Source organism: Chiloscyllium plagiosum, chromosome 6 (genome assembly GCF_004010195.1).
Source record: "Chiloscyllium plagiosum isolate BGI_BamShark_2017 chromosome 6, ASM401019v2, whole genome shotgun sequence".
NCBI classification, from domain to species: Eukaryota; Metazoa; Chordata; class Chondrichthyes; order Orectolobiformes; family Hemiscylliidae; genus Chiloscyllium; species Chiloscyllium plagiosum.
The window spans coordinates 14550808-14578238 of record NC_057715.1 but is presented as its reverse complement, the minus strand read 5'-3'; the positions used below and the strand labels follow the sequence as shown (position 1 = coordinate 14578238).

At 41.9% G+C, this 27431-nt stretch overlaps 2 protein-coding genes across 5 annotated transcripts in view; one reads left to right on the top strand and one right to left on the bottom strand.

Annotated features, from left to right (window-relative positions):
* gramd1c (GRAM domain containing 1c) overlaps positions 1-10705 on the top strand; it is a 58774-nt gene extending 48069 nt beyond the window's left edge. For all 4 annotated transcript variants that reach the window (XM_043691252.1, XM_043691249.1, XM_043691251.1 and 1 more), the window contains 4 exons: positions 340-418; positions 1583-1702; positions 5451-5553; positions 9375-10705. In XM_043691252.1, coding sequence (XP_043547187.1) covers positions 340-418; positions 1583-1702; positions 5451-5553; positions 9375-9449 — 377 coding nt within the window. In that variant the 3' untranslated portion in view covers positions 9450-10705. The remainder of the gene's footprint in view (positions 1-339; positions 419-1582; positions 1703-5450; positions 5554-9374) is intronic.
* A 6932-nt stretch (positions 10706-17637) lies between these two features.
* On the bottom strand, positions 17638-26907 carry LOC122550479 (putative defense protein 3). The gene is made up of 5 exons (XM_043691248.1): positions 26636-26907; positions 23732-23844; positions 20832-20941; positions 20234-20292; positions 17638-18095 (listed from the first exon to the last, which is right to left on the bottom strand). Exons 1-5 carry the CDS (start codon positions 26826-26828, stop codon positions 18010-18012), a joined length of 561 nt encoding a protein of 186 aa, XP_043547183.1. The 5' UTR covers positions 26829-26907; the 3' UTR covers positions 17638-18009.
* Positions 26908-27431: the final 524 nt, after the last annotated feature.

Sequence of the window (27431 nt, the reverse complement as noted above, 5' to 3'; positions counted from 1 at the left end):
TGTACACCTGATCCTGCTACGTGCATCCAGCACTAACACATAACTAACTTTGTCTCTGAATTTGAGATGAGATCGCGCTGAGGTGAGAAGGATGGGGGACACATTCGAGTGCACTGCACTTCCTGCTGAATCCTCCTAGGGGGTCTGGGGTAAGGGGAGACAGGCACAAAAGTGGATCGGAGGCTACAATCAGGTCATCCTTGCTCTCACTGAATGGTGGAGCAGTTTTGAGGGGTTAAGAATCCTAGTCCTGCACCTATTCTGTTTGACGTTCTATGCTTTTACTCTTCTGCCTGCAGCTAGAGCATACTCGTTCTATTTTTGTTACCTTTCTTGCAGACAGAGGAAGTAATTTGGAAAGCAAACCAATACTCCAGAATCGGAGCCTTTTGAAGTTTGTGTTGGGCATGAGTGCAATGTAAGTACATTTTGAAAGGTTTTTCAGAAATATTGTTGCAAGAGCACCATTAAAGGTAGATAAAAAGATTCCAGATCTAATTCTAAGCTACTGTCAGCGTAACACCTGTAAACGCTTGGACAAAAGTATACAATATGCATCAAATCTTAAACACATTCAGGTCCAATTTAAATGAAGGTTGCCCATACTCTTAAGAATGCATGTATCATGAATTCAGGAGCACCCCACACATGTTTCATGTATTTACTCTCATTTTTAAGCTCTGCTGTGATGGTTCAGTGTAGTCCAATATTATGCTCATTATGAACAGACATTGCACAGAAGCACAAAATTATATACACAGCAAGTCTGAATCTAGATTGCAAAGCTGAACATATAGTCTTCCTTGCACAACTTTTGGAATACTGCATTCAATTCTAATCTCTCTCCTGTAGCAAGGATGTTGTGAAACTTGAAAAGGTTCAGAAAAGATTTACAAGGATGTTGCCAGGATTGGAAGGTTTGATCTATCGGGAGAGGCTGAACAGGCTGGGGCTATTTTCCCTAGAGCGCCGGAGGCTGAGGGGTGACCTTTAGAAGTTTGTAAAATTTGAGGGGCATCGGTAGGGTAAATAGACAAGGCCTTATCCCCTGGGTAGGGGAGCCCAAAACTAAACAGCGTATGTTTTAGGTGCGAGGGGAAAGATTTAAAAGAGACCTAAGGGGCAACTTTCTTACATGGAGGGTGGTGCGTGTATGAAATGAGCTGCCAGAGAAAGTGGTGGAGGCTGGTACAAGTACAGCATTTAAAAAGCATCTGGTTGGGTATATGAAAAGTTTAGAGGGAATATGGGCCAAATGCTGGTAAATGGGACTAGATTAATTTAGGATAACTGGACGGCATGGACAAGTTGGACCGATGGGTCTGTTTCCATGCTGTTCAGCTTTTTGACTCGAAGTAGCAGTGTGTTGCATTTATTAGCAATTTTAAAAAAAGGTTGATCTAGTTATCTTTGCAAGCGTATTACAGGTAGCAAGAACTTTTTTTTATAATTTTTAGTTTGGAAGTTACACCTTGGTGCATTAAATATTCTTCTCTGTTTTTAGTTTTGTAGGAAAAGCAGATGTCCCAGAATTCACCTTTGAACCTGTATAGCTAATTCAATTACTTTTTTTTAATTTCAGACTCTTTATCCTAGCCTTGTTGAATTTAGTCCTCTACTTTAAACTTCTGAACATTGAAAAAGTGGCTCAAAAAGTCCATTCATCAAACAAGATCAGAATATCTGAAAAACTGAGTGCTGGGTAAGTGATGCTCCACTTAAAAGCAACTTATCGCAAGAGCAAAGTGCAAAAGAATTAATTGCAGGTTAGCTTAAAACGTCGTCGATTCACATAGAACATAGAACAATACAGCACAGAACAGGCCCTTCGGCCCACGATGTTGTGCCGAACTTCTAACCTAGATTAAGTACCCATCCATGTACCTATCCAAATGCCGCTTAAAGGTCGCCAATGATTCTGACTCTGCCACTCCCACAGGCAGCGCATTCCATGCCCCCACCACTCTCTGGGTAAAGAACCCACCCCTGACATCTCCCCTATACCTTCCACCCTTCACCTTAAATTTATGTCCCCTTGTAACACTCTGTTGTACCCGGGGAAAAAGTTTCTGACTGTCTACTCTATCTATTCCTCTGATCATCTTATAAACCTCTATCAAGTCACCCCTCATCCTTCGCCGTTCCAACGAGAAAAGGCCGAGAACTCTCAACCTATCCTCGTACGACTTCCTCTCCATTCCAGGCAACATCCTGGTAAATCTTCTCTGCAAAGCAGAGAAATGACATCCAGTGAGAGTGAGTAGACTGTTGTTGGGATGAGGTGAAGGAGCCTCTTGGCAAAACCACATCGTCTCCAACCTCATCCGTGTTGGAGCTGTAACATCACTTCATGACTCTTGAATTCAATCCCTCTGCTAATGAACGCTAATACACTATAGGCCTTCTTACAAGCTCTATCCACCTGAGTGACAACTTTCAAAGATCTATGAACATAGACCCCAAGATCCCTCTGCTCCTCCACCTTACTAAGAACTCTACCGTTAACCCTGTATTCCGCATTCTTATTTGTCCTTCCAAAATGGACAACCTCACACTTGGCAGGGTCACAACATTCGCCATTCTCCAGCCCCCTGGTACCACCCCTGTTGACAGTGAAAAAAATATTTAAAAAACATTTGTATTTATATAGAGATAGTCCTTGATCAACATTATACTTCAGTTCCTGAGAATAGCTCCTTTTAAGTGAAACAACTTTAAGTGAAATATAAGTTTCCATAGAAACCAATGTAAAAGCTGAAGTTAGATTCGCAATGACCTTCCTATACAACAGCAAAAGTTACAAACCCTGGTAAGTTGAACTAATTGACATGGTTAAACTGCTGCGTTACTAAATAAAATAACTTTTAAGTATTTTTCAACATTTAATTTTCCATTTTAAAAGAAAGCTATAATAATCTACTACACAGAATTTTTGAGGATGCAGCTAACTTGCTGGAACTCTCCCTCACCACCGACTGCAGCTGGTGTAATTCATACTTTTCGATAACATGATTTCTCCTACCTCCTGCCAGTGAGATTGGGACTTCAGCATTGTATCAAATCTGGGAGGGGCTGGAGAGAGATAGGGGGATGCAAATGCCAGGGAAGGTGCAGGGAGAGAGAGCAAGACCCATGCCTTTGCGGATGTACAAGGAGATGTGTTGGAGATCGCAGAGGAGACATAGGAGAGGCCTCAAATCAATGAAGAGGGAACCACGTGTTTCAGGGAGGATGCAGGAAGAGGCTGACAGTCTTGGTGGACAGGCAAAAGTAACAGCAGTGGCTCAGAGAACAGAATTCGGAGGATAAGGCAGATGAATGTGTGGCTGGAAAGTTGGTGTAGGAGGGAAGGCTTTAAAGCCTTGAGACACTGAGACTAGCCTTGTGCAAGGTGGCACCTGTTCAGACTGGATGTATTAAACCTGTATAGAGCTGCGATTGAGTTCCTTGCAGGTGTTTTGCTTGTGCTGTCGAGAGGGCTTTCAATCAACTTGGCAGGAGTTTGGGGAGTTTGATAGGCTTTCCTTTATTGGTCAGAGCATTGAGTATAGGAGTTGGGAGGTCATGTTGCGGCTGTGCAGGACATTGGTTAGGCCACTTCTGGAATATTGTGTGATACTGGTCTCCTTCCTATCGGAAGGATGTTGTGGAACTTGAAAGGGTTCAAAAATGATTTACAAGGATGTTGCCAGGGTGGGAGGGTTTGAGCTACAGGGAGAGGCTGAATAGGCTGGGGCTGTTTTCCCTGGAGCATCAGAGGCTGAGGGGTGACCTTGTAGAGGTTTATAAAATCATGAGGGGCATAGATAGGATAAATAGACAAAGCCTTTTCCTTGGGGCGGGGAAGTCCAGAACTAGAGGGCATAGGTTTAAGGTGAGAGGGGAAAGATATAAAAGAGACCTAAGGGGCAACCTTTTCACTCAGAGGGTGGTATGTGTATGGAATGAGCTGCCAGGGGAAGTGTTAGCTGCTGGTACAACATTTAAAAGGCATCTGGATGGGTTTATGAATAGGAAGTGTTTAGAGGGATATGGGCTAAGTGCTGGCAAATGGGACTATATTAGGTTAGGATATCTGGTCGCCATGGATGAGTTGGACCAAAGGGGCTGTTTCCTTGTTGTACATCTGTATGACTCCAATACAAATATGACTCTAATCTGCTGTGTCCCCTTCCTGACCTACTCCCATTTACTGAGGAATGCAGCCCTTACATAAAAACTCCAAGGAAAATCTGCTCACTATTATCTCTGCAGCATGTCCCAGTTCATCCTTATGCCATTGTTTAGAACATTGTCTTTAGCAAGTGAATGTGGGTGAATTGTGTAAGTGAGGAACAGAGTAGGGTGGATAAGGTAAGAATAGGAGTTGTCAGGCAGGGTGAGATTGAAGGTGGGTGGAGTGGCATTGGAGGGTGGGTGAGGGTGGCGGGGTGGCAGTGGTGTTGACTGAGACCCAGGGAGATAGTGGGAAAAGAGATCAGTCTAAGACTGGTAGAGTTAGGAAAAAGAGGAAGTCAAATAGGCAGGTAGGAACAAAGCAGAGAATGAGGTAGGACTGATAAACTGCTTTTATTTCAATGTAAAAGTCCTAACGGATAAGGCAGATGAACTTAGAGCATAGTTGGGAACGTGGGCCAGGGGTATCATAGCTATTATAGACACAAGGCTCAGGGTTGGGCAGGACTGGCAGCTTAATGATCCAGGATATAGATGCTATAGAAAGGATGGGGGGGAGGGGGCAAGAGAGGAGGGGGGCGTGGTGTTTTTGATTAGGGATAGCATAACAGCTGTACTTAGGATATTCTGGAGAGTGCATCCAGGAAAATTATTTGGGTGGAACTGAGAAATAAGAAAGGGATGATTACCTTATTGGGATTGTACTATAGACCCCACCCTCCCCCGATAGTCAGCAGGAAATTGAGAAACAAATTTGTAAGGAGATCTGAGTCATCTGTAAAAATAATAGGGTGGTAATCGGTTACATAGCAGGAGCTTTTGTTATTTAGACCTCTGTTTTATTATTGACTATGTGTGGATTGCGAAGATAAACTCCTGATCAAGGATATTCACAGTTTGCCCACAGGAAAGGTAAGTCCACTAAAAGGAGGTGATTACCAGCTAAAGCTATGTGGGAATGTCTGCTGTTATATGGAACAAACTGGGCAATCTGTATTCAGTTCTATAAGTCTGTTTAATTCCCACCAAAGATTTTTCCTGTGAATTTTCACTTATGTATGCTTAACTGCTAGGCTCACTTGATTTAGATTTGAGCGTCAACACAAGCACTAGATATGGCAATGACATATATCCTAACAGGAGAGCAGGCACTTGAATAGGAAACCTTACAGGGGCTATCCTGCAAACATTCAGATCTAGCTTCAAACTTATCCTGAAAGCCACTTCACGTTTTGCTGAGACTGTGTGTATGTTTACCTTTTTATTTCCTACAGTTTGGATCAAGAGATAACAACAAAGGGAACAAAGTGGCAGAATGATGCAGAACTTCACCATCTGCGTGCAGTGATCAATGATTCGATTTTACTTCTCGAACAGGTATTTTGAGCAGAGCGAAATTGTTTGGATTTTCACATCAGGCGACAGGCCCAGTCCTGTTGTAGCGATCCTGCCCTCTGTCTGTCTCACATGCTCGCAGGTCAAATTCAATCGTAGATCCAAGCCCTCAGTGCCTTAGAGTCGGCAGGTCAAAAGCTTGCCTCCATTCCAAAGCCTCAGCCTGGCACTTCCGAGACTCTCCTAAATTCTGCCCAATTTAACCACTTCCCTCGCTCATTCTTCAATTTTACCCTTGACCCTATTAAAACAATGTTGGAAAAGGAAGTAGGAGGAAGAGGATTAAGTTAGTCAGCTATTGGGTCTTCTCAGCGATGCCATGATATTGTGAATGTTGAGAGTTGTGGGTCTTAACTCCACATTTTTTCGGTCTGTGTGTACCCCCCGACTCCCCCACAACCTTTTGACACTCTCCCTGAAAAATCCAAAATCAGTCCAACTCAACCTTGAATATTTGACCCAGCTTCCACTGCTTTGTTTATTAGGGGTTGGGTGGGAAAAGACTTCCAAATGAGTCAATGTGGACCTGCAGCTGAGCAAGGCCAGATCACATTGTCATTACCCTTTTTCTGAGGACCTTGATCCATACGGATCTCCCACCCATCTTACCCCGCACCACTCCTACCACCACCCCCGCCACCACACACACATGCCACCCGCCCAACCTCCCATCCAGCCTGACCATTTGCGTGCAGCCATTGAGATGAAATGGAAAGCAGCTTGATTCAGTGACATGTCTGAAGTGTTCATTAGCAAACTGCGGGCTGTGGTCTGAGATGAGTTTCTCAAGAACACAGTGTGTGGTAATAGTGCCTTTTGAGGCGAGCAACAACCATCATTCGAGGCACGTGATGGCTAACCCTTGAGAATAATAGTCAAATGGCAGTGAGGAAGGGTTTAGCCTTAAAGGCAGATTCAACCTGAGGTGTTCCCATGGTCAAAAGGGGAAGGATCGTTTCGTCAAGAATTCTTACGTTTGGTTGGCACACGTTGGACAATTGGAGATTGTGTTCAAAGGCCTTTTGATTACCAGCCACCAAATGGAGCCATGCGCGGTATTTGCTAATGTCATGTTACCCTGATGTAGATGTAGGAGAGTGTATACCCTGAGGACATAACTGTGATCTGCCGTGGGCATGTTCCATGGTGGCATCCAAACCAAATAAATAAACAGATGTAATCAGAGCTGCTGGGTCAGGGTGGCACCTTTATCATGTCCTTAGTTTTAAGGATAGCCCCAGTAGCTTGTAGCCTGTTTGGATTGTGAACTTGAGACTAATGTCGTAATTGTAAACGAATTTTAATTTTAAACATTCCCAACTTTTCAGCCATTATAAGAAAAAGTCAAAAAAGTGTGGCGCTGGAAAAGCACAGCTGGTCCGGCAGCATCGGAGGAGCAGGAGAGTCAATGTTTCCTGCATGAGCCCTTCATCAGAAATGAAGAGCTTAAGCTCGAAACATCAGCTCTCCTGCTCCTCTGATACTGCCTGACCAGCTGTGCTTTTCCAGCGCCACACTTTTTGACTCTGCTCACCAGCATCTGCAGTCCTCACTTTCTCCCATTTATAAAGAAAGAGCCAATATACAGAAAAAAATACCAATCCCAATGTACAAGTAGTTACTGGATGCTACCTTTCTGCAGTTCATACACAAGGACCCCCAGATGTTTCTGTGCCATAACTTTCCGCAGTTGGTGTGTTTTGATTGCCATAGTCTTATCAGACCATTGGGGCTGCTCTTTCATTAGAGAGCAGCGATTGGTGGTGATTTAACCTGAGGGGCACTAGACCTCAGGCAAGGGAAGAGGTTGAGAAGGAGAGTCCTTCATGGTAACCTCAAACCGGTGATGGGAATTGAACCCACACTGTGGCATCACACTGCTCTGTAAACCAATGATCCAGCTAACTAAGCTAAATCGATCCCTTTTCTGCATTGTTTTCCTATTAGAATAATATTCAGCTGTTCTGTTTCTTTTTTCCGTGTGAAAGTGCACAACCTCACATTTGCCCACATTTATGTGCCATTCACTAAACTTTTGTCCGCTCACTCAACCTGTCAATATCATTTTGCAGACTCTTTGTCTCATCCTCACTTTTTGTCTTCCCATTTATTTTTGAGTCATCCACAAACTCGGCCATTGTACATTCACTTCCGACATCTAAATCTTTAATAACTCTGACTCCAGTATTGATCCCTCTGGAACTCCTCTTGTTAAAGGTTGCCATTCTGAACATACCCCGTCTATCCCACTTTACTGTCTTCTATTAATCAGCAATTGTCTATTCATTCTAATATGGTACCTCACCACCATAGGCTCTTATCTTATTATGTGCAAAACCTTATCAACCCAGATATAATTACAATTTTTTTTTATTCATCCGTGGGATGTGGGTGTCGCTGACTAGGCCACTCCTACTTGCCGTTGAGAAGGTGGTCGTGAGCTGCCATCTTGAACTGCTACAGTCCACTTTCCATGGGATGAGCCACAATACTTTTGCTTCCCCATTATCTATCCATTTTTATCCCTCCGGAAAGGACTCTGATAAATTTATCAGGCACGATTTCCACTTTACGAAGCCATGCTGATTCTGCTTGTGTACATTCTATTTCTAAATGCTGTACTATATATCCGTCCTGTAATGGATTCCTAATATCTGCCACGGGGTGGGGAGGGGAGTTAACTACCTGTTCTATAGTTGCCAGATTTTTTTTTTCTTGTCTCCTTTGTTGAATAAGTATAGTATATTGACAGCTTTCCAAAACTCGGAATTTCCCAGAATCTCGAACTTATTGAAAGATTATTACCATCATTATTTCTCTAGCTTCTTGCTTTTGAAATTCTAAGATACAATCCATGGGGGCAAGACAAATTATTGTCCTCCTTAAGCCCATTAGTCTCCCTAATACTTTTCCCTTTAATAGTTTTTGTGCTTATTCCCCTCACCTCTAACCCCTTTTGATTTTGTATTTTTCAATTGCTATTGTGCCATCAACTGGGACGACTGATGAAAAGTATTAATTGGACCCCAGTCCTGTCTCCTGGTTTTCCATTATTGTTTCCCAAGTCTGTTCTCGAAGGTTTTATTGTTCACCTTGTCCCCTATCTTTCCTTTTGAAAGAATCATACATTGATATATTACTTGCTAGTTTTCACTCGTTTATTTTCCTTTGTTTTTTAGATTTTATTTTTCCTGGTTTTAGTTATTAATGTAATTTCCTTTTTCTTTCACTCAAAACCTTGTGGTTGGTCTCCTATTTGATTCTGGTCAGTTAGTGAACTATAATGTGAAACAGCTACATCTTATAAAGAATTTAAAAATCTTTAAACAAGACTCCGAATCCTACAGCACAGAAACCAGGCTCTTCAGTCCATGCCAACCATAATTCCGAGCTGAACAAGTCCCACTTGCCAGCACTTGGCCCATATCCCTCCAAACATTTCTTTTTCATCGTATCTGCATCCATCACTTCCTCTGGAAGTTCACTCCACGCACAAATCACTCTGTGTTTAAAAAGAAAATTGCCTGTCACATTGTCTTTAAATCTTTCTCCTCCCACCTTTATAAAATTCGCCCCCTCATCTTGAAACCCCCCACCCGAGGGAAAGATATCTGCCATTTACCTCATAAGCCCCTCATAGTGTTATAAACTTCTATAAGATCACCCTTCAGTTTCCAGTAAAAAATGTACCAGCCTATCCAGCCTCTCCTTATAACTCCAGACAGAAGAGAGGTGATTCTGGTTATACCAATTCTTGTATGCAAGGACATTCATCCTATCAATTTTTGTTTTCTCACTTACAGTTAAAAGGTTCATTGGCAACAATCCAGAAGAATTTTGACGTGAAAAACCAGACAGTGAAAAACCAGGGCAGATAGCATCTCTGAAGAATGCATGTGAAATCTGCGGGTGGTTGAGAAGTGAAGATGGAAAACAATAAAAATAATATTTTTTATTTATGTGGCGCCTTGAGAGCAACCCATAATAGATCATGTTCATGCCTGGTTTGGGAAGCAAATCTGCAGCCTCCAAGCCAGATATTGTCCCTTAAATGCATAAACTGTGATTATCACAGTTTCAGTCTTTGGACGTACAGTACTGAACACTAAATGTAAGTTCAACAGATTTTAATTTGCGATTATGAATTTTCCACAGCTTTGGAATTTGATTAAATATCAAAACACTGTATTTCACTAATCATTTAATCACTCAATTTTCACCGCTTAAAAATTGTCCAGCTGGTTTCAGCTATGTTTCTTGGTTGATTTTTTTTTCTGCACCCTCTTTTCTAAGCAGTGTTCCATTTGATGTTGGAACTTGACAATCTTAACAGTTGCTGTGCACAAAACATATCTAGAGTTTGTACTTAGATCAAACGGATTTATTTTTTTAAAAATGTTGATGAATAGATTTTTAACGCATAGTATCTAATTGCAAAGTCTGTTTTAAGTCTGTTCTAAAACTTGAATTTTTTTTGTTACCAAGAATGCAAGGATATCATGTGATCTGTGAAGCACCACTCAGGGTCATTTGTTTCATTGTTTACATTTTAGAATTTTAGTTTGAAATGTAATCTTATTCTGCCAGTGTTTTTAATTAAGCATTGGTTCTTAATGAAGACTCGAAGGCAGAAATTTCTTTTGAATGTTCAATTTATGCAACTGTTACCTGTGTTTCCTAATGGAGGCACGTGAAACAACACCTGCTAAAATACAGGCCAGAGAAATATGCTTCAGGAACATGAAGTATTTCTCTATTGCTACGCCCAGTAATTTGAATTCTCTTTAAGTTGAAACCTCTGTGTAGTGGAGTGGTGAAAGATAACTTGGATATTCTGATGCAACTCCTTTGTCATTAGATAACTGAAGTTCCTGACCTTGACCTACTGTTGTGATTTGCTTTAAGAGAACGAGTGTGGTTGTGATTTGGAGAATCAAATTCAGGAAAGGGATTTTGGATTACCCATTTTACATCAGTAATGATAAGGTACCGGACAAGGATGGTAAAGAAATGTGTAGCAATCAGTGAACTAAAGAAATTTAATGGAAAAGAAGTTTTTCAAGTTTTAAAAAAATTTCTACCGTGCAAAATCTATCAGGCATTTCTCTGGAAATAAACTCTATTCATTGCTTAACTGCTTGTTTCTGTGTCACTAAGTATCTTGAGTAGAATCTTCCTGTTTAAACCATTAGTTAAGAGGGTTAAATAGGGACATGAGTATTCACTTGTGTTGTACTCTAAACCTAACACCAAACGCAGGTGAGGGTCATTAACCACTAATTCGAGAAGAGTAGATGCCTTTCTGGGGATTTCTATCTGCCTGTAGTGCAGAGGCTTGAGAGGTTCATTGACGCTGAAGGTGATGCAGTCAGGAGGTCTCGATTCCTGCAGGGCCACCCAGGACAGTAAAGTCGGTGGGGAGATACCAGACAAAGTATAATCCAAAACAAGTCCTAAACGGTGACCCGGAAGGAAAATATCCGTGTGGTATCAATGGCAGGTGAAGGCTGCAGAAGTTGGGAGATCCCAGTTGTTGAGGTTTCTTTGTCACTGGAACTGGATCTAACTTCTGTCAAGAAACATGTGTTGGCTGACTTGCAAAGACACCCCCATATTAAAAGATATCCCGCACAAGGTGTCCATATAGAGAAATTTTAGTCCCCCGCCCACCCCAAGCCCCAAATAACACTCTCACTCGTGTGCACACACACACTCACTCTCACACATGCCCACATTCCACCTCGATGTCCAACTGATTGGGATGGTATAGAGAAGGATCATCTTCCCAATTGATGGGCTACTACAGAACGTCAAGGTACACAAACACAGCTGGCTTCGACCCATGTAGTAGCCCAGCTCAGTGTGTCATCTCTGGGCTCCGATTGAATGCATAGCAGTGCAGGGGAATGCTCGATGATGATCTGCACTCCATAAGGATATGTGTCACCATCATCTCTCTCTGTTACCGCCCACTCCTCTAACTCTGCCACTGAACACAAATCTCACAGATGCTCATGGACTACCTACTGCCAGCAGCAACTCGATTCAACCACTCCTGCCCACCACATCCTCCACAACCTTTCACCCTTCCTTACCTCTGGCTGAAAATGCAATGCCAGTCACAGGGGCTGGCAGTCTCCAAGAGCTGCAAAGTGAGAGAGCTAGAAGAAGTAAAACCTGAATGTGTGTCGATGCACGGGATGGTGGTGTGACCCTGAGATGGGGTGAGGTTTTACTAATGCTAACCTCAGAGGGGTGAAGGGTTGAGGGCGCGGCTTATGCAGCATTGAAGGACACGTTGGCAAAGGGACAGAAAGTGGATCCTTGCAGAAGTAAAGGGTAAGCTGCATCACCAGGTAAGCACTCTTTCTTGTCAGGAACGATCACTGTCCAATGTCTCCGAAGAGGACAGTCGATTTGCAAGCCGCACAGAAATGAGACAAGATTAGATCTCCCGAGTTCCCTGTCATTGTCCCAGTCTGAGTGGCACGGACAATGCTACCCCACGATTCAGAGCACTAGGCACGGCAGATGGAATATTGTAGGGATCTGAGCAACAGGGGCTATGGTGAGAAATTGTGGCAGAATTGTGTGAGAAGTCAGGTGAGGGCTATCTCAACACAAGGTGCAACTCCCTGCAACATGCAGGTGGCACAGGGAGCCTCTGACTTTCCAACCACCTTATTCACATCCTGCCTCATTAACCTGCAGCCTCCCATCCAACATGCCAATCCTGCCCAGCAAGTCAGACCTGGGTATTCTGGAAGCAGCAGTCAGAGCAAGTTCCTGGTGATTTCAGCTCGCTATTTGCACCAAGAGTCCTCCTTGTGGATACTGGACAATGATGCCTCCGGGCACACCATGGCCCACATGGACCTCACTTCCATGGACACTGTCATCTGACACGTACCAGTCCCTCAGAACCCTCACGGCACATTTCTGATCCACTGACAGCTGCCAGTTCACCCTGTGCTGCAGAAGCACATTCTCAATGTAATCTGCAGCAAGGACACAACCACAGCTCGTGGACTGGGCCAGGTTGCATCTCTATGGGGCAAAAGTGAGGACTGCAGATGCTGCCAATCAGAGTCTAGATTAGCGTGGTGCTGGAAAAGCACAGCAGGTCAGGCAGCATCCACGGAGCAGGAAAATCGACGTTTCGGCAAAAGCCCTTCATCAGGACTCAGGTTGCATCTCTGGGTCGTTTGCTCATGTAGCACTTACCCACAGCATTCTTATTTTACCTATTTGCACTTCTCTTCCCCTCCGCAGTTTGACCAAGCTACTCCTTGCTGTTCTCTTTCGTGCATACACAAGCCATGAACCCCATCATGGCTGGTGTAGACCTCAGTCATGTTGAGGGCGAGACCTGTGCCCCAGACCCCAGGAAATTGCCCCCTTCATATATGAAGGGCAATTTCCTGGGGTCTGGGGCACAGGTCAGGGTGGTCAGAGTCAGAATCCTGTCTTCAGAGGCTGAGAACAGCTGAATGCCAAGCAGCCCGTTGCATCGATCATATTGGATGCTGCTTCCCAAATGGAATGAGCATGTAGCAGAGATTCAGGGGAATGAAAGTGGATGGCATAGTTGTTAACTGTTTGTGAAGGTGCCCTGAGCAGGTTGGTAGTGCAGAGGGTAATACATGGTTACTGGTTACAGGGGTTGGGGGTGGGTGACAGTGAGTGAGGGAAGACATTGCAAACAATGGTGAGATTGATAGAGGTGAGACTTGATGGGGTGTGGGTACAATAGCAGAGAGTGAGTCTGAGGTATCAGAGAGAAGATGGTGGCTCTTGTACTGGCAGAGATCATCGACCCTCTTCCTACATTGCTTCACGTTCCTCCAGACAGCAGAGCCTGCTTTAACCAGGGTGACATGGTCTGGCAATTATGGTCTTCACTGCTGTACCCAAGGAGGAGGACTCACAGCCTCTGCTCTGGCCCATGCGCCAGGACTTGTCTGCAAAGTGAAGTGACTATTTTTCCTTGTTGACCATGTCTGGGGCAAATGTCAGAAACTGTAGGGTGGCTTGAACTTTTGTTCAAGAAAGGATCAAGACAAAAGATGGAAAATTATAGGCCAATTAGCCTAACCTCGGTTGTTGGTAAAATTCTAGAATCCATCGTTAAAGATGAGGTTTCTAAATTCTTGGAAGAGCAGGGTCGGATTAGAATAAGTCAACATGGATTTAGTAAGGGGAGGTCATGCCTGACAAACATGTTAGAGTTCTTTGAAGAGGTGACAAGTATGTTAGACCTTCTCCTGCTGCTGTTAAATTAGAGTAACAGCAGGACAAGGCCTGTAAGTGGGCTTTATTTGTCCTTTTAAACATCTAGTTGGCCCATGAGCTGGCAGACCTTCTGATTCCTCCCCCTCCTATCCTGAGCCTATACAGTCACAGTAGAGATGGGGGAGAGCAGTGGGTGACATGATGCCCTCTTCCACTCAAAATACAGGAACCACCTGTAGTACAGACACTGCAGGTTGAATTGTAACTCCCCAAAACAGGTGGATTAAGTTGCTCAGAGGTTCAAAAAACTGAAACAGGATACCAACCTACCTGTATTTGCCCCCTTCGGGCTTAAACAGAGGTAGATTGAGGACTCAGCAACTATGCTCCTCAGAGGAGAGAGATTGGTCACTTAAATACAACAAGGTCCTGTGCCTTAATTTTAACTGTTTAACTTGTCATCAGTTTTCCAGGCCTTAAGGAATCTGGTAGGTGAAAGCTGATGTGAGAATTTAATCCATGAGGTAAGTATCTTTACAGAACTACTTGTGGACAAAGAGTAGCAGGAAGTGATTCTTTTAGATCCACTAAACTGCCTCCTGGGATTGTATTCATTGGAGTTTAGAAGGTTAAGGGGAGATCTAATAGAAACTTACAAGATAATACATGGCTTGGAAAGGGAGGACGCTAAGAAATTGTTTCCGTTAGGCGAGGAGACTAGGACCCATGGGCACAGCCTTAGAATTAGAGGGGGTAAATTCAGAACAGAAATGCGGAGACATTTCTTCAGCCAGAGAGTGGTGGGCCTGTGGAATTCATTGCCGCGGAGTGCAGTGGAGGCTGGGACGCTAAATGGCTTCAAGGGCAGAGATTGATAAATTCTTGATGTCACAAGGAATTAAGGGCTACGGGGAGAATGCTGGTAAGTTGATTAAATGGCGGAGTGGACTCGATGGGCCGAATGGCCTTACTTCCACTCCTATGTCTTATGGCTCAACAAAGCCTTTATGAAGGTGAGATCAGCACCAAGAATTCCAGGATATCCCAGCAGTGGTGAATTATTTCAGGAATGGCACGTGGTAAGTTGAGGCTAAAATTGGGCTGGGATGTCCATAGAAGTAAGACAGATTGTTATTGAGGTGGATTTGATAAATTTAGTCAGTTGGTCTTGCCAGGCCTTCGGCAAGAAACACTGTGAAATAAAAAAATTGACAGAACTGACAGCCAAAATAACGATGTGGAGGTGCCGGTGTTGGGCTTGGGTGGACAAAGTAAAATAATTCCACAACAGCAGGTTATAGTCCAACAGGTTTATTTGGAAGTACAAGCTCTCAGAGCGCTGTACCTTCGTCAGGTAGCTAGTCCGGCAGGATTATAGGACACAGAATTTATAGCAAAAGATCATAGTGTCATACAACTGATGCAATACATTGAACAAACCTAGATTACTATTAAGTCTTTCATCTTTTAGAATGAGTTGCAGGTTTCGGATTCATTAATATGTAAATCCCAGTCACTTTAAGTCACTTTCCCGTGATAACTTAAGGTTTTATGAATAAAAGTGGCATTTCAGCTCAGACAATGCATTAAAGGTGTGAGGTTAGAATCTGCCTGTATCCCAGTCTTGAGTCAGACTGGTTCTATTTCCAAATAGGAATTTATAAAATGTAACATGTATTGACTGCCTGCAGATTGTGTGCTTTTTGAGCAAAATAGAATGGATCTGCAAATACAATTCTGCAAATGCAAATTCACCCCATAGACTTGTGTATGTGTGTGTGTGTTTGCATATATGAGAGTGTGTGTGCATGTACAGGTGAGTGCAAGACTGGAATACATAAACTGTAATCTCACACCTTTAATGCATTGTCTGAGCTGAGATGTCCCTTTTCTTTTACAAAACCTTAAATTATCTCAGGAATGTGACTTGAAAGAAGTTCTGGGATTTACATACTAATGAATCGAAACCTGCAACCCATTCTTAAAGATGAAAGACTTAACAGCAACCTACATTTGTTCAATATCATTTCAGTTGCTTGACACTGTGATCTTGTGCTATAAATTCTGTGTCTTAGAATCCTGCCCCAGTAGCTACCTGATGAAGGGAGCAGTGCTCTGAAAGCTTGTACTTCCAAATAAACCTGTTGGACTATAACTTGCTGTTGTGTGATTTTTTTACTTCAGTCAAAAAAATGTAAGATTCAGTCCACAGGAAATTTGTGGTTAATTTATGAAAGCCAACATGGAATAATTAAGGACAAATTCATATCTGGCTATCTTGCTTAAGTTCTTTTCAGGCAACAAACAGCACTGAGGCTAACGATATGATAATGTATATATCATCAAATACTTTTTGTAAATCAGAGTGCTGCACAGTGCCCTCTATGGTACATGGATTCAGCCTCAGCTTGAGGATTACACTTGGTATTCAGTGCCACATGTTAGGACAGATGTGATGGCATTGGAAAAAATGCAGAAAAAAAATCCACAAGTGTGGGCCCAGGGATGCGGAATTTGAGTTGCATAGATACACTGCAGAAGTTGGGTCTGTATTCTTTGGGGAGTTTTGAAGGGAAATTTGATTGAGGGTACTATAGAGGACTTGTCAGATTCAAAATCATGAGGCAGCTGGAGAGAGTAGACACTCTTATGCTGGAGGGAACAACAAGCAGAAAAAGAAATAGATTTATTCAAATTGACAGAAGAAGCAATGTCAGCATGAAGAAAAACTTCCACACACAGAGTTGATAGGATCTGGCTCACAACCTGAGATTTTGGTCGAGGTAGATTCAATTGACGCATTCAAGAAAAACTGGATTATTATCTGGAAAAGATGAATCTGTAGGATTACAGGAATAAAGTGTAATGTGGTATTAGCTGAATTCCTCCATCAGAGATGGAACCTACATGACGAACGAAACAGCCTCCTTCAGTGTTATAACCATTGTTCTTTTGTTACCACAGATGATGCTTCACCATGTGTCACCTTAGTGAGTGAAACCTGTAGCACTTTACATTGTAGATGCTGGTTCACGGGTACAGTAATCTTAGAATTGTATAACATGAGGATAAGAGATTTTACAAAAACAATTACAGACGCAATTACAAACACATGTCCACAGAGCTCTTCCTAAAGACAAAGTCAAAAGGATATTGTTTGCTCCTTACACAACAAACTTGGATTCATCAATATATTGCTTCGATTGTGATAGCACATTTTCTTGAAAACTCTTTAAAAAATGCAATTAAAACTTGTTTAATAAAACCTTTATTGCAAAATAGATGCAATGACTATAATGTAAAATATATTCTAATTCCAAAAATGGTCAAATATGGTCAGATATTCAAAGTAGGAATTGTAAAAGAATCTAATATTCTTAGTTGATTTCCATGTTTCTATCCACTAATTGTTTTATTTCATATGGTCTTATTGCTTTAGATTGTTCCCATTCTATTCTCTCCAGCTTCCCCAACACTCTGATGTAATCCTTTGAAAGCTGCAAATGAGTAGAGTTGTATATTTTTATCCCAATTTGCAGGCAGTGAACACACTAACTTAATTCCAATTGAAATACTTTACCAAGGACTGGACCTTCTGATCAGTGCTGGTGTTTCAAATCAGAGCAAATGTGAAAGCTGATTTAGATAGCTGATGAAAATTCTTTAATGAAGATTTTAAAAAAACATTCAAGCAAGTATGTTGAAATAACCCCAGACTATATTTTCTTCCTACTAAAAAGGCAATCATATTGAATAAAAAAACCCTATATATTTTCTTAAAAATTGCACAATTAACAGTAAGAGATGTATGAAAACAATCTTTAAAACTTCTCATTGAAACCTGAGTGATAAGTTTAATTCTGTTTGCTAGTTTCTTGTAGTACAACATTCTCCAGTGCATTCCATTAACAAGGAGTCAAAATAGAGCAGAATACCTTTTTTTAAAATAAGCAGTTAACTTCATCTGCTTGCAAATTACTACGACCTCATTGAAGTCCTCCACTGCACCCATAAATCCACAACTCAGTCATTGAGCTGATAATTTCTACACCATCAACTCTCAGTAGAAATGGGGTCAAACGTTGATGCCTGAGAACTGATTTGACAATTGGCCTTTATGTATGTAATTGTTTGCAGAATGCAATCCAATTTTAAACAACAACAATAAAAAACTCAAATGAAGTTTACAGAACGTGATGTTGCTGCTTAGAGCACAGCTACCGCTGAAATCATGAGCATGACAAGGGCAGCAAATCCATGGAGGTTTATCGCAGAACCAGAACACATTACACCTATAAATAAAAACAAGACCATTAATTTTTTAAAAATTATGATAGCAACTATTTTTCTCTCTACTAATGTGGGGTGCCTCATTCTTCATATTATAAAGAACCAACGTTCAAATACAGCAGCTTGCAGGATCTTTAGCAATTACTGCAAACATTTTGTCACTTCAATGATACATATTGTATTTTAAGTGTAAGATGCAATTCAGCAATGATGAGGGCAGTAGATACAAAGGAACACCAAGTTCCCTCCAAGCCATACAACGTCCTGACTGGAAAAACATCACTGTTCCTTCACTGTCCCTGGATTAACATCAGGCCTTCCTAACAGCATTGTGAATACAGTATACAGCAAACTTTTTACTAACTGGCATGTAGGGAACCAGGAGCAGGCGATTGACCAAATAATCTGGTTGATCAAGGGGTTCACATAATCAATGTAAAAACACACACGAGGTAAAGCAGCGAGTATACACTTCACTGTTATACCTTATTTGCAGCATAAATCAATTAAATAATAATGCAACTTTGCCTTAATTAAACCTTACCAGCAGGGAGCCTTCTCACTCGCACGCCCAACTGACTACTCAGAGACTGCAATAATACAGTAAACCTCCAGTATTTGAGGTATATAATTTGTGTTGGTTTGTTGAGAGTGCCAGTTCAGAAGATGCCAATTAAAACAAGGTTTGCTGTACCTACACAATACGGATTGCACTGAATAGATTTCCACCACCTTAACAGCAATTAGATATGAGGAATAAATGTTGGCCTAGCCAGCAATTCCCATCTTTTCTGAACAAATAAAAAAAACTTGAGAGAGGAGATGAGGTTTCTGTTTAATGTTCCAGAAGGGAACACACCTAGTTTGTAACAGTGCCACTGTGCTGCAACAGAGGGTCAGCATATGTTCAAATCTCTGGAGTTCAACATGAATTATGACCTGAAGTGAAAATACTACCCTCCATTGTAAAGATCACAATAAGAAAATGTAAGCAATCTCAGTTTATTAATTAGAAAAAAAATCACAAAGCCTTATAGACTAGTTGGGCATCGTATGGGATTATGCTGACAATTCTGAATATCTGTTCATATGGAATAACACTCTGAGTAATTCAAGATTTATCCAAATATATGTTTCTATAGCAAAGATTTGGAAAAGAGTTACAACTGGATTATACACTCTAAATGCAGTTGTGGGTTTGCAGAGATGTTGTGAAACTTGAAAGGGTTCAGAAAAGATTTACAAGGATGTTGCCAGAGTAGGAGGATTTGAGCTATAGGGAGAGGCTGAACAGGCTGGGGCTGTTTTCCCTGGAGCGTTGGAGGCTGAGGGGTGACTTTATAGAGGTTTACAAAATTATGAGGGGCATGGATAGGATAAATAGATAAAGTCGTTTCCCTGGGTGGGGGAGTCCAGAACTAGAGGGCATAGGTTTAGGATGAGAAGGGAAAGATATAAAAGAGACCTAAGGGACAACCTTTTCGCACAGTGGGCGGTACATGTATGGAATGAGCTGCCACAGTGGTGGAGGCTGGTACAATCGCAATATTTAAGAGGCATTTGGATGGGTATATGAATAGGAAGGGTTTAGAGGGATATGGGCCGGGTGCTGGCAGGTGGCTCTAGATTGGGTTGGGATATCTGGTCGGCATGGACGGGTTGGACCGAAGGGTCTGTTTCCGTGCTGTACATCTCTATGACTCTTTGACTCTAATAAGATGAAAACAGAACATTGTAAGCAGTAATTTTTAAAGAATGGACTATCAGAGAATCTGAAACAAAAACTCAGAAATTGGGAGAAACCGGTGTTTAGCCAAGTCAGAGCCACAGCTGGCTGATGAGGTGAATTTTTAACTCCTCCCCAAAAAAGGGTTGTGACTGGATCAGGCATCTTAAAGCTAGACATGGTTCCATATTCTTAATTATTCTTGTAAAGAGGTAGTCCAGTGCAGTTGGACACAGACTATTCAGATGATCAGTTATTTCATTAATCTTTCAATGTCCTTTCACACTCGGTAGATTATAATACATAGAGTAAGGTGATTTAATTGTTCCAGTACAAGCACTCTCAGCTGATAGATTTGATTTCACTCAGTTCTGCTGAAGGATATAAGGATATGAACCACTAATGATTACTTACGGACAGGATCAGAAGCCAGTTTTACCCAATAAATTTCTCGGTTTTCGGCAACAGTTGCTCTGTAATAGAAAGCGATCGTTGGCTTAAATATCAAACAAAAGAAACGGAACTGCAAGAAAAGACAGGCTAAAATACCAAAGTTGGCCCCATAGCTTATCATGGAGAAAGTAAGCGAGAGCTGGACAGCATGACCTCCTGGCAACTGAAATCAGTCTAAGAGATCACAGAGATCAAGTGGTTCTGATAATCTACATATCTTTGCTGTCTGTTATTCAGCCCAATGTATGTTTAAACATCTGCTCAAAGCAATGCATCTCACAGTATGCAAGAAATTCCACAGCATCACTATTCACTGGACAATGAAGATCCACTCAACAGTGACTGTATCAAAATCATCTTTCCAGTGTTTTGCGTGATAAACTCTGCTGGACAGATTATGTCCTTTTTGATATTTTATTCAACTTGTTAACTCTTGTCAAAAATCAAAATACAGGCCAGAATTACATCCAATTAAATTGATCCCAACATCAAATAACTACCGAAAGTCAGTTTATTTCTGAACTTGATACTTCAGGTTAAACCAACAGCAAATACTTACAGAAATATAATAGTATCATTCTTTGAACAAGGTGAAATCCAGGTGTAAGTGACGTTGGCTTTCACATAGGTATTTGAATGAGTAATCGCACTATCCATCTTGTTGAAACACTGTGATAAAGGTAAAAAAAAGGGGTTAATGCAAAGGATTACCACAGGTATTAACTGAGCCGTGGTTTCTTCCAGTCAGATCTGTTACACCACTACTCCTCACCTCTGAATTCAAAAACACTTGTCCTGAACCTTGGTGGAAGTGTAAATCTATAACGGGGTATCTGTGAACTTAATCAACGTTTGAGCCATAAGATCACAAACAGGAATGGGAGGCCATTTGGATCTTCGTGGCTGCTTAAACAGTCGAGATGATCATGGCTGAACATTTAGGTCAACCCCACTTTTGAACACCAACTTCATAGTTATCAAATCCCTTAGATTTTTTTTTCATTCTATCTTGGCTTTTAATATGATCAGTAAGTGAGCATCCACAAGTCTCTGTACTGGAGAATTCCAAAAATTCACAAACCTTTGATTGAAAAACAATTCCTCATTTATTTCTAAATAGTTGACTCTTCAGCATGAAATTATGTCCCATTTCCCAGACCCTCTTGCCATGGAAAGAAAGCTTTGCAACAGTTAGCCTGTCAAGCTCTCTAAAAGTTGTTAAACATTCCTTATTCTTCTAAACTCCAGAAATCAATCCCTGTTCTACTCAAATCTCTCATAGGGCATCGCTTTTATCCCAAGAATTACTCAATCAACCAATCTAGTGAACACTTGTGCCCTGAAGCAAATAAAGCCTTCCTTCAATAAGCAAAAAAAACAATATTCTGGGTACAATCTCATCAAAGTGCTGTGGAATTGCACTAAAACCCACAACTACCTGATGAAGGAGCAGCGCTCCGAAAGCTAGTACTTCCAATTAAACCTGTTGGACTTTAGCCTGGTGTTGTATGATTTTTAACTTAAAACTTACACATTTGTATATTTCAACACACTTGAAGTAATGGTCAGATATTATTCCCTCCCTAATGACAGGTTAGCTTTCTGTGATTCGCAGGGAAACGCAATCCCTTTTCAAGGAGATAACCACTTATCACTTTGCCCAATACGTTTTAAGAATTGAGGGCACGTTACAATGAAAATGGGTACACAAAGGTAAGAAGAAAAAGAGAGGCTTGAAAATGAGAGTGAGAAAAAAACAGAACAAAGAAAAACAGAAAAGGTAAAATTATATCTTTTAAAATCTCTCAACTCAATTGCAAAATTTAAAAGGCATCTGGATGGGTATATGAACAGGAAGGGTTTGACCGTGGGTTGGGTGCTCGCAAGTGGGACTAGATTAGGTTGGGATGTTAGGCCGGCATGGACAAGTTGGATCGGTGGGTCTGTTTCTGTGCTGTATATCTCTATGACTCTAAGAAGAAATTAGGTAGCAAATGTTCCTCTTTCTTGGTCGAAAGGCTGATTGGCAGTCAATAATAAACATCTCATTGTCAAGTGGGGTTAATTAATGGAGTTTAGCAGACTCTTGTCGCAGTGTCCCTACCTCTGAATCACGAGGACTGGATTCAAGTCCAGATGTGAATCATAACATTTCCAAACAAGTTGACAGGAGAATATCTTTTGTTATGAGTGCGATGGGCAAGTTTCACAATGCCATAAAGTTCAGGGATTTTAGGATGAATTTGAAGCTGATTCTGGAGCTTCAGTTCGGAATCCTAGGTGATGGTCCTTCGAGATATCCATGTCCAACGGATCTTGACACCAATAGCCTGTCCCCTCTCCCCACCGTTCCCTCTTATGTTGATTAAAGGAGCCCATTAACACCTTCCTGCTCTGTAGGAGTGACCCTACTGGAGCGTAGGAGGTTGAGAAGCGACCTTATAGAAGTTTATAAAATAATGAAGGGTATAGATGGAGTTAATGGTAGTTTTCTTTTCCCTAGGATGGGGGATTTTGAGACAAGGGGACACATTTTTAAGGTGAGAGGAAAGAGATTTAAAAAGACATGGGGGCAATGTTTTTACACAGAGGGTGGTTTGCCTGTGGAATGAATGAACTTCCTGAGAAAGTGGTGGGTGTGGTACAATTACAATGTTTAAAATATTTTGGATAAGTGTGTAAATAGAAAAGTTTTGGAGGGATATGGGCCAGGAGCAGGAAGGTGGGACTAGTTTAATTTGGGATTATGTTCGACATGGACTGGTTGGACCGAAGGGTTTGTTTCTGTGCTGTATGACTCTAGGACTCTGTAACATAGGACTTCTGATGATCTGCCATTTAACAAGACCGTGGCTGATCTATTGTGGTCTCAACTCCAATTTTTCTCTGCTTTCCCCCTTTTGCTGACCAACTGAACTCTGCCTTGAATGAATTCAGTAACCCAGCCTCGGTGCCTTGTTGAACAGAGAATTCCATAGGCTAATGACCCTCAAAGAAAAAGAAATCTCATTTTCATCTTAAAACGACCTCTTATCCTTAAAATCTTTGCTTTAGTTTTAGTCTACCCTTAGAAAGCAGAAACATCCTCCGATCATCAACCCCATCACATCCCCTCAGGATCTTAAAATATTTCAATAAGATTACTGTACAATCTTCCAAGGGTAACCAACCTTTTCATAAGGTAAGCCCCTTCATCCTCGGAGCAAGTTAAGGGAACCTTCTCTGAAAAGCTTATGACGAAATTATATCCTTTTACAAAGGTGGTGTGCCTATCAGAATGTTAAACAGATCATTCTAGTGCTTCACATTACTCTCCAAGAGATGATATGAAAACACTAATGTCGCAAATAATCTGTAGCAAAACCAAAAAATGCTTTTTGATTATCTTTAAAATGCTCTGACCATAATGAAGTGACTTATACATACAGTGTTAATACAAGTAAAACAAATTTCTCATACCGCTATTTTTTTCGTATTATTTGGTGGTTGTGCCCATGTGCCAATTGCATCCATTTGATTTGGATAACGTGCTTCCAATAGGATGCCTCTGTAGGATGAGCCCATTACTGTCACTGAAAAAGGAAATGTTTTTTTAAAAGTGTATGTACTTTACAACTAACTACCAGCAGCCCATCAGCTTTGTATGGATTTACTGGCTTGCTAGAAACCCATCATGCAAGTGACCAAAATTTAGCAAAGATGTGCGTCAGGTGAACTGACTAAATGGAGGAAACAAAATTAACACTTGACTACCAACCTACTGCACTTGTGAAACCTGTTAGTGATCAGCATCACTGAATCATACAACACTGGAGGTAATTCAACCCATCTTGCCTGTGCCGGCTCTTTGAAAGAATTAACCAATTTGTCCCATCCACCTCCTTCTCTTTTGCAAGTACTTCCTTTTCAAATATTTATCACATTCATTTTGAAAACAAACTGCTTCCCCTGCCCTTCCATGAAGCAGATTGCAGGTGACAACTCATTGAATGAAAAGACAAATCATCTCATCTTAGCCACTGATTCTTTTGTGAGTTATCTTAAATCCATGTCTTCTGCTTTCAACTTTCCTCCCAAAAGAAACAGTTTCCTGTACATTAATTACCCACCAATACCCTTTAAATAAAAAAAGGCATAAACCGCACACAGCAGGTACATGTCTTTCTTAGATAGAAGCAGCTGCATATATTTTTCAATCAAATTACCAACTCCCCTGTACTCCAGGAATTTATCATTTGCATTGTGATTAACCCTCCACTGTGCATGATATCACACCTCCAGCTATCTCGCAAACCACATAGCGCCACCTTTCCCAGACCAGTTACACATACTAGAGTCAAAACCCTTGGAGCTGGAAAAGTACAGTGGGTCAGGCAGCATCCGAGGACCAGGAGAGTCGACATTTCGGGCATAAGCCCTTCATCAGGAAATCTGTGCTTTTCCAGCGCCCCAGTTTTTGACTCTAACCCCAGCATAGTCACTTTCTCCCAGTCATACATGCTAGATGAGTAACCAACTAATAGACTTCCCCCAGTCACTAATGTCACAGACACTGAATTAAGTACACAGCAAACACAATGTGGAGAACTGCGGTCCATAGCACATGCTAGAGATGTTCACCATAGAAACAGACCCTTTGGTCCAACTCGTTGATGTCGACCAGATATCCTAATCTAGTCCCATTTGCCAGCACTTGGCTCATATCCATCTAAACCCTTCCTGTTCATATACCCATCCAGGATGCCTTTTAAATGTTGTTATTGTATCAGCCTCCACCACTTCCTTATTCCACACACGCACCACCCTCTGTGTGAAAACATTGCCCTTTAGTACCTTTTAAATCTTTCCCTTCTCACCCTAAACCTAGTTCTGGACTCCCTCCGCCCCAGGGAAAATACTTTGTCTATTTATCCTATCCATGTCCCTCATGATTTTGTAAACCTCTATGAGGTCACCCCTCAGCCTCCAACGCTCCAGGGAAAACAGACCCAGCCTGTTCAGCCTCTCCCTTCAGCTCAAACCTGGGCACCATTCTCGTAAATATTTTCTGAATCATTTCAAGTTTCACAACATCCTTGATATGGGAGGCAGAGTTTGAAAATTTTCTGAACCTTATTTTAATATATCCTCCCAAATGACCTGTCCCTCAATTTACTAACCAGCTCCCCCCCCCCAACCCTGAGCTACACTTTATCATAAAACAAACGGTGTAAGAGGTCTTTCTTAAAACAGAAATAACAATTTATTACTCACAAAAATTATTTTACAAAATTTGAGGAATGGCAATGATACAAACTCTTAAAATCACAAACTCACTATCCCGAATATTACCCCAAAATCCCAACCCCCAGCCAGCGCTTTAACCTGACAGAGGAGACAAAAGGTTAGTAAGTGGAGGTAAGAAATTGCTGGATCTGTGGAGAAAAAGCAGAATTAACATTGCAGGGGTTCAGTATCCCTTCTTCAGAACTAAGTAGGGTGGTTCTGATTTCCAGCATCTGCAGTTCTTTGGGTTTTTCTTTAGTGGAGGTTAGATATTAGGTTAAAAGAGAGATATATGGTAAGCCATGTGGCTGGACTCAAAAGCATTTGAATCCCAGGCTAGCAGAATGTGCTAAACCTCACCACCCGCCCCCCCCCCCCCACCCGCCAACCCCCAAGACAGATTGGGGTGTGAATGGCTGAAACCTTTGATGGGGTTACTGTGAGGTGGCTAATTCCTTCTGCTGGGCAATCTCATTGTTGTGTCTTACCAATCGGTCACTCATGATACAACTCCCCTCTGAAAACGGTCCTCTAGCACAACCTTTACCACTCCAGTCACAGCTATCCGCTGTTGGCTTCAGGCAGTCCTCCCGACATTCCCTAGGCATTGGGCGCTCACAGTGAGTCTCCATCTGGGACCAATCCTTCGGTAATTTGACTGAACACCCAGGTCTGCAGGTCTTTAGCTTCACATCTCGGCTCCCTCCTTATCTCTCTCTCTCTCTCTCTCTCTCTCTCCAGATTGTAACTATTTTTTTTAAAAAACTGGTAATTTCTGCACCTGTTTGGAGGTCACAGGGTTAAACTCCCTCTCAGCTTTCTGCAGAGTGTGGTGGGTCAACCCCAATCCTTGCACATTCCTGTTCCTGCCCAGGGTCCACTCCCCAGTTGTGTTTGGGGTGGGGTGTGTGCATTGGTCTGAATCTTACACAAAATCCCACTCTTTCCAGATAATCTTCTGGTTTTTTTAAAAAAAAAATAAAAAATGAACATCAGAAGTTAGTGACAGTCAGAAAGAAAGTGATGCGGTGTTGGCAACACTAACCAGGCAGTTAGTGGGAGTAGTGAGCTGCAGACACCGCGGTCCCCCTGACCTACCTTCCACTTTGTCGGTGTAATTTTTGACCATGATGGAGTAGGGAGATGGTCCTGTCTGAGGGGTCACCCCATTGTGTCTGGGGGCCATGCTCCCGCAGCTGCCCAGAGGGGCTCCACTGGGTAAGGGCGACACGGCCGGCCAGCAAGCAGCGAGGACAACGAGGACAACGAGGCGCAACTGCGGCTTCTCCATCCCTCCGTCTGTCTGTGTCTGTGTCTCCCTCAGTGTGTGGGTGCAGCGCCGGCCGGTGACACAGTGAAGCAGCGGCACTGCCGGGGCTCCAGCTCCCTCTTATAGAGCAGCATGAGGCGGAGCATCTCACCCCGCCCTCAGCAGCTTCTCCCTCCAACACTGCAGCCCGAGTTACTTCACCTGCAAAACATCTCCAATATAACTACATCACCTACAATACATCTCCAAAACAACTACATCATCTACAATACATCTCCAATATAACTACATCACCTACAATACAACTACATCACCTACAATACAACTCCAATATAACTACATCACCTACAATACATCTCCAATAAAACTACATCATCTACAATACATCTCCAATATAACTACATCACCTACAATACAACTACATCACCTACAATACATCTCCAAAACAACTACATCACCTACAATACAACTCTAATACAACTACATCACCTACAATACATCTCCAATACAACTACATCACCTACAATACAACTCCAATACAACTACATCACCTACAATACATCTCCAATACAACTACATCACCTAAAATACAACTCCAATACAACTACATCACCTACAATACAT